We start from the raw sequence: 7,891 nt of genomic DNA on the forward strand, positions 1-7,891 counted from the left end.
GGCTCTCTTTTATTGGTTTTAGCCAGCCATTTTTATGAATAGTTCTCATTAAATTGTATTAACCAGACTTAAACGTTTAAGGTTACACATCGTTTTGTGTGTTGGTACGTTATTTCCGCAACTTACAGCTGAATGACGTCAATTTAGTTCATTCTATAAATATCAGCTCTCATTATATTTAATATTATTCATTGAAGCGTGATGCTTTGCGTTTATCAAAAATACTCACAGCACCCACCATCCCGATATAACGTACCAACACACAAAACTGTGTAAACTTGAACGTTTCCCTCAGCATTCAGATAGAGATTGGTAGAATTTATTTAGAACTCATAAAATTAGTTGGCTAAAAAAAAACAAGAAAACAAAGAGCCAAGTGACGTCAGTTTCGTTCTTCCCATTATTGCGACCTGTTTTCTTTTCATTTCATTTTCTTATTCCTCTCATTCAATAATATTATGTTAGGACATTTTCCTTATTTGATCTTTCATAACTTGAAACAGAGCTTCTCTCAACACTGCTCAGCAGGTACTCTGCTGCGTGCAGCATGGCTTCGGGCTTGGGTTCGAAGCGTTCTCAGCTTGAGTTGAGTCATTGTGTAGCCAAGTTGCTGAGCATTATCTCCCTTGAAATAGCGTCACAGTGTTGTGGCTGGATGTTTGTTATTGTTTTTTCACTTGGCGAGGTTTCTCTCATGACTCGCAATGGATACTATGCTAAATTATATTAAAACGTGTGGGAAAAGTTTTTTCAATAGACTTTTTGAGAGATCGATTCGTGTGTATATCCAAAAACATCTTGGAGAGTTCTTGCTAGGCAAATTAACCACTGATCAAGTCGATTTGGGTCTTGACGGAGGGACCCTGGATAGCCTCTATCTGAATGCTGAGGTAAACACAGCTGTGAATGTAAACAAATCCACATTGCTTTGTTTATAATGCGTGAGATAAATTGGTGATTTATCCACCAACTTTTTCATATTATCCTTAAATAGTCAGAATAGTTCCCAGGTCTTAAAAATAATAAATAAATGAAACGTCACTTTTCTCAGAAAACTAAAAATGGAAATCTTACGTCTTACCTATGGCATGAATGAAGATGGCGATGGTTATCCGATTGGACGCTATTCTGATCCACCCGAACAAAGACAAACTATCTTTGCCTTTTGACATTTGAAAAACGTTATATTTCTAGGGTTTTTTTTCTCCCCCATCCCTCACCACCCCCCCCCCCCTCTTTTTTTTTCCTTTTCCTTTTTACGAAAGTTCCTTCAACTACACTCACATTTTCATTTTCATTGACGAAAGTCAGTATCTATCTAGTAATAGACTAATAGTAATAGAGACAGTCAGGAGTCAACTAGTCACATGCCATGCCTTGGAGGCAGCGATTAATTTATAAAACAAGCTTTGACTTTGAGGGAAGATGGTCACAGAGCAAAGCTATAGAAATAGAAATTTTAATTATTATAAGTTAAAGAAACCAGTGAAATACTATCACTATCACTTTCGCTAGTCTCCACCCTACACTTCAATAGTTCTTATTTTACTTTTACTCATAAAATTAGAAATAGCTATTTAATTGTCTCTTCCCCTCCCCCCTCCAAATTTTGTTTTACAGGCATGATAAATTGAAACAATGAATTCTGTAGTAATAAGTTAAACAGTCATCAAACTTGTGCTTGCGACCACTTGTAAGGCAGCCACCTGCCATTCGTGGCAAGCTATCATTTTTTCCTCTATTTTATTACTGCAAAAGGGGCCACTCTGTAACACAGCTGTGGCCACTTATTTCTGGGACAAATAAGCCCGTGGACTTGTGTAAGGTGGCCAGATTATATCTCTAATTCTAATTGATAAAATTAAACCCATTCTTACTGGTACAACCACTGGTATGTACCTATATAATAGGATCCAGAAGTGCAACTAGTGCTATGAAACTCTCCAAAACAAACAAACATTCTCATCATGCCTGTTCGTCTTTGCAATGGTCAGACGCTATCAATATCAATCTTATCTTTTTGAAATGAAAAATTACATATGTAGGTACTGGATAAAAATATACCCTTCACACAGACAAACATGCCTTTGGCTTAATGATGAAAAGAAAATGCAAAGATAAATCGCATCTTATTGTCTTACCAAGGTGATCTTGACAACAATCAGGTAACCAAGGATTGTGTCACACAATATAATAACAAACAACCAATTGAACGAAATGGCTATTTACAGTATAAACCAGAGGGCAAACATTTTATACAATTGATTGTCCCTATTTTTTCCTCTTATTTCTACAACTACAATGAGAATCCGACTCGAGAATCAATCTCTATCCCCGATTGAAAGTTTACTTGTCCAGATGATCATCATACCCATAGGCTTAATGACAAGCCAGCACAATGAGTTGTAAATGAAGAATCCATACTAACTGTTGCAAAATCCTTTAGTCAATTCACAAATCAAAAACCAAGGGCTATTTTAAATCAAATGCAGACTTTTATCAGAGTCAAACAACATTGATTGAGTTGAGATAATCATTATGATCCACTCCAACACCGAACCCACTCCACAGCATCTAGGGAGCAATTAGGTCATTGTCAGTGTAGCTGGGCCCGTCATAACATTCTCTAAGGATGTGCTCCATCGTCTGCTCTGGGCATCCACATGTACATGTACATGGGCATCCACAGAAGCTAGTCTCAGCCAGCCCCCACTAATTCATGCTTCCATCTGTTCTCCGGAGTTTTGCCTGTGCTCTGTTCAGTGTTACCCGTTCATTTCTGGGGAACTTAGTTCCATAGGACAGTTCTTCTCTCGGATTTTCAACGGCTTCATTTGCATGATTGTCCCACTCCCTCCATGTAGAAAGTCTGTATACAGTTACATGGTCAGGGTTGGTGCTTCTGTCATGAAGCTCTTTCTCGACTTCAGTCTACTTGTCGTTGGGTTGTGATCATGGAGAGGGTGCCTTGGGTCCATTACCTGTTTATATTTATGGGTTTAGGAAGCAATGGCTCCATGAATGTGGGGAGGTGCAATGCCAGCAAGCCAATGGAGGACTGGAACTGCAGTCGGTTTCAAGTTACTGGTAATGATCCGGCAGGTGTTATGTAGCTCAGCTGTCAGGTCCACGAACACAGCCCATGTAATTTATTTGTTCTCGTAGCCATCTTTGATGTATTGTGTCAAGTTCAGGAGTTGGTCAGAGCGTGATCTACCAGGGTGGAAACCAGCTTGGTCAGGTGACAGCTGTCCTTCTACTGTTTAGGAAATCCTGGCTAGTAGCATGCGCTCATACACTTTGAACAGTATGCAGAGGAGGGATATTGGTCTGTAGCTCTTGCTGCTATTCACTGCTATTGGGTCTTTTCCAAGTTAAGTAGTGCTATCATTCTTGCTTGTCGCCAAAGCTTTGGTATTGTGCACGATTCAACACAGTTATTGATAAGATTTAGTAACCATGTTTTTGTTGAGGGACCAAAATGCTTTATCATTTCTGCTCTGATGCCATCTAGACCAGTCGCTTTACCGGATTTGGAGTGTTCAAGGGCTGATTCCAATTCTTTGATGCAGAAAGGGTCTCTTTCCTGTTCACTTCCTTGGGCAATCTTTTCCATTTCCCTTTTCATTTCCTTAAGTTTGCCCTTTTCTCTGTGTGTTGGTTTTCCATTTTGATAAGTTGGTTTGCTACATCGTTTGTTGTCACCGCTGCAACCCTGGTTTGTTTGTTATTTTCTGTATTTAGTTTTTTCATAGTTGACCAGGCTTTCTTGCTGTTGTGAGTCACGTTTGTGCTGGTTATCATTTCCTCTCATCTTTCTGATTTTGTATTGGCAATGGAAATCATTAAGGTCTCACCAAGTTGGACAGTTTCTTCAGCAAATGGATCTGTTTCGTAACCTCCACATACTGTTTATAAAGTTCCTTGCTGTCTTGCAGTAGGCGTGGTATATAAGATTTCCTGCAGCCTCTAGGTATGTGTTTTTTAGCAATTTTCCATACAAACTCCTGGAACTGGTCATGGTTTTTGGGAACTGGATCAATGGTTTCGATGCTGTCATTTATGTCTGATGAGAATTTTTCCCAGTTTGCCTTCTGAAAATTGAATCTGGGTAGAGGTTTGCTCTTGCAGGGTCTAATGACTGGCCCTACCTCATTGAGTAATAGGTCTGTGTTGTGATTTTGGTATAGGGTTGCTGACAGATTTCTGAAAGTTTTGGAAATGTCTGGAAGACACAAATGCGAGGTCTGGGTTGTAGCCTCTTCTCCAGCGAGTGCTTGAAAATGATGGAGTGTCTGATTATATTGGTCAGCCAATTCCTCAACAGTATTTCCATCTTCGTTGTTATTGTATCCCCATTTGGTGTTGTGGCTGTTAAAGTCACCTTCTATCACAATCATTGGTTTTTCACTAGTGATGGATATAACTGGACACTTGAATGGCGTTTGTGGTGGTTTGTAGACAAATATCACATTGAAGTTTCTGCTTTCAATTCTGAGATTTCCACCTCACTTACTGTCTTATCCTGGCTGTATGTCACTATTGATTTGTCTTTGACATAGATAGCACTACTGTGAATATCGCTGCCATGTTGTATGACTAGGTGCATGCCAGGGATGTTTGGTGCCACGGTCTTGTACATCTCTTCTAGACAAAGTACGTTTGCCTTGAGGTTGGACAGTAATTCTATCTTTGTTGATGACAGTCCTGTGTTGAAGCTAACGATCTTAAAGTTGTCCACGGTGAAGGCCGAGGGGCCCTTTTACCACTCTGACCATGGAAGAGTTGTTGGTGTGTAGTAATTGGTCTCCGTCAGGGGGTTCCAGGTACACAACATGGACGCTTGCTACATGTCCCCATCATTATGATATGCAGTTGGAATTGAGCCTAGTGCTAAAGTACTTAAGTCACATTTTCATGACCTTTTGCTAATCAGTGATAAACTTAAAGCATAATCACTTCAGTTCACTCACCAATTATTTTCATGATAAACACAATCTAAGTCCTCTATCTCAATACTACAATTTTATTTTTTGTATACTCTATATTGCCTAATCCGATTTTTTAATATCCATTTTCTCAAAGCTGACTTCCCATGACTTAAGTACTTTTAGCGCTAGACTCTTCAATTAGAGATGCCATAAGTGTGATTGGGAGTCCTGCTAGCACTCGTTCCACACGTAGAGGAACCGAGATCAATCCTCGATGAAGCAGAGATTTTTCTTCTGACCCTCCCCCCCCCCCCCCCCCCCCCCCCCCCCCCCCGCCCTGTCCACCTAGGAGCGATTGGGTAGCTGGGTCTGTTTGATCTGGGAGAAAGTAAGTTTATGATAGACTAATGTCATATCCAAAGGGTAGCAACCAATTTCTACTGTTTGTTTAACACTGTATAAACTGGGATAAACTATGGCTCCACGGGTCTTATGTATCTGAAGGACTACCTACATAGGTATGATTCAAAAAGTTGAAACTTTAAAGCGAAGGGAGTGAGTGAGGATTGTAACGAGAGAGAGAGAGAGAGAGAGAGAGAGAGAGAGAGAGAGAGAGAGAGAGAGAGAGAGAGGGAGGGGGAGGGAGGGAGGGAGAGAGAGAGAGAGAGAGAGAGAGAGAGATTGCAAATGATAAAAAAATGGGTCACTTGGGCTGTTTTCCGTGAAATTCGGCTAAAAGAGGACTCAGTTATAACAGGGATTTTAGGCTGGAGTTCAACTTGGCCTAGTTCGTGAATACTCTGTGTGTGAGTATAGGCTTCTTACTACTATACTATATCATATTCAGGATAACAATGGCCTTGCTGCAGGCAGACAATGTGTCGCACAAAACACACACACAGAGAGAGAGAGAGAGAGAGAGAGAGAGAGAGAGAGAGAGAGAGAGAGAGAGAGAGAGCATGTAGAATTATTTGACTTGCACTGCACAAGGCAGCTAACTGTCTTAGGTGGCCACTTTTGTGGGGTCCCATGGGTGGCCCCTTTATACAAGTTTGACTGTACTTATGAATTTCATTTGTATTCAGATATGATGCAGACAAGGATGTCATATTTGTTAAATTGCCTGGTTGTCAAAGCCTTTTGTTTTTATTTTATCTACTTTTTACAGAACATAAATGAAAAACTGGAAAGCACCAATCTTCCTTTTACCCTGGTGAATGGCTACATAGATTTCCTCAGGCTCCATATACCATGGACGAAAATATCAACAGAGTCCATCTTGGTGGAAGTGGATGGGCTGATGCTCACTATCAAAATGAAAGAAGAGGAACTGGGTAAAGCTTTTATTTGTCTAACTGATGTTTGCAAATAGATGACCATTTTGTGACACCTCTCTCTCTATCTCTCTCTCTCTCCCTCTCTCTCTCTCTCTCTCTCTCTCTCTCTCTCTCTCTCTCTCTCTCTCTTTCTTTCTCTCTCTGTGAGAGAAAGAGAGAGGGAGAGAGAGAGAGACTGACTGACTTAGTGTGACAACAATATCTATTGTTTACAATAAGTGATTACCGTAGAATCAGGAACTGAACAAAATTATGTTATAGCATGTATTTGTTTCTTTTGAGTTCGAGTTTTAAAAATCCATTTTTTTGTTGGATGGATATGATGTTTCATGGAAAATGGTTGGTAAGGAGAGATTTAGATGCTCACCTTTCAAGGTACCAGTTCAGTAAGCATATGTTGGTCTTAAATATAAGTTGAATGTTAGTGATTGAATATAGATTGTCACAGCCGACTGGAATTCAAATATTTATGTGACTTATCCAACTTTGTTATTTTTTCAGATGATGTAGTTGACATGAAGTCCATCGTGGAGAGTATGACAGCCTCCATGGTTGAAGAAGTGATGAAGTCAGAGGTGGCTACTGCTGATGCAGAAAAAATTGCTGAAGCTGGGAAAGGGGCCTCTCCCTTTGAAAGTGTAGAACTCATGTCAGAGTTAATTTCTTCAAGTAAGTTGACAAAGACAATGACAACATTTCATATGTGATATTTCAATTTATATCTTTTTCAGATTGATAATCTCTGTGATGAACGGTATGACCACTTAATCGGTTGATCGTCCCATTAGACTAATTCGCATGATATGAACCATCGTTTTAAATATTAATGAAAAAGCTCTTTTATGGGGACAGTCATTGTCCCCATTAAGCAGTGGGCCATCCCATTTAAGCGGCTGGGAATTGGAAAGGGTATGACTTTTTATATAAAAGAAATTCCATTCCCAAGGAATCGTCCCAATTAAGCGGTGTCCCCAATACTGACTTACAATGACTGTACACAATGAAGTAGCCCACATTACATACACTTATGTATGCCTACAGCTAAATGCAACAGGGAGTTTAACTTTGCCTAGTTCGTGAATACTCTGTTTGTGGGTGAGTACAGGCTACTTACTACTTTACTATATCATATTCAGGATAACAATGGCCTTGCTGCAGGCAGACAATGTGTCGCACAAAACACACACACCCACACCGGTCACTTGAAAGAGAGAGAGAGAGAGAGAGAGAGAGAGAGAGAGAGAGAGAGAGAGAGAGAGAGAGAGAGAGAGAGAGAGAGAGAGAGAGAGAGAGAAATGGGTCACTTGGGCTGTTTTCCGTGAAATTCGGCTAAAAGAGGATTTTAGGCTGGTCCCACCATGCCTGTTTTACTAAAGTTCCACTGTATTTGTCATGAAAATTAAAATAAAAGTGACTCATGTGTCAAACCTGTTGGCCTTACACATGGTGACCAAATCCTTCATATGGAATTTGAAGAATTTTGGATGGTCATCCATTTTATTGTGACAAAAATGGTTTAAACTTGTCATTTTAATGCAATTTAATCTTGAGAGGCTTTTTACATGGTATCACACCTCACCTCTTTGACCAAGAAAGGAAAAAATTTCAATACAACGCAAGCTT

General features: G+C 39.9%; 1 protein-coding gene across 2 annotated transcripts in view; it reads left to right on the forward strand.

The window, feature by feature from the left end:
- The first annotated feature begins 612 nt into the window (after positions 1-612).
- Positions 613-7,891, forward strand: part of LOC144959256 (autophagy-related protein 2 homolog A-like) — a 79,418-nt gene continuing 72,139 nt past the window's right edge. For both annotated transcript variants that reach the window (XM_078891803.1, XM_078891809.1), the window contains exons 1-3: positions 613-890; positions 6,100-6,265; positions 6,770-6,937. In XM_078891803.1, the coding sequence (XP_078747929.1) occupies positions 705-890; positions 6,100-6,265; positions 6,770-6,937 (520 nt within the window). In that variant the 5' untranslated portion in view covers positions 613-704. The remainder of the gene's footprint in view (positions 891-6,099; positions 6,266-6,769; positions 6,938-7,891) is intronic.

The sequence above is a fragment of the Berghia stephanieae genome, chromosome 1, assembly GCF_034508935.2.
Source record: "Berghia stephanieae isolate SIO BIC M18660-M18661 chromosome 1, UCSD_Bste_1.3, whole genome shotgun sequence".
NCBI classification, from domain to species: Eukaryota; Metazoa; Mollusca; class Gastropoda; order Nudibranchia; family Aeolidiidae; genus Berghia; species Berghia stephanieae.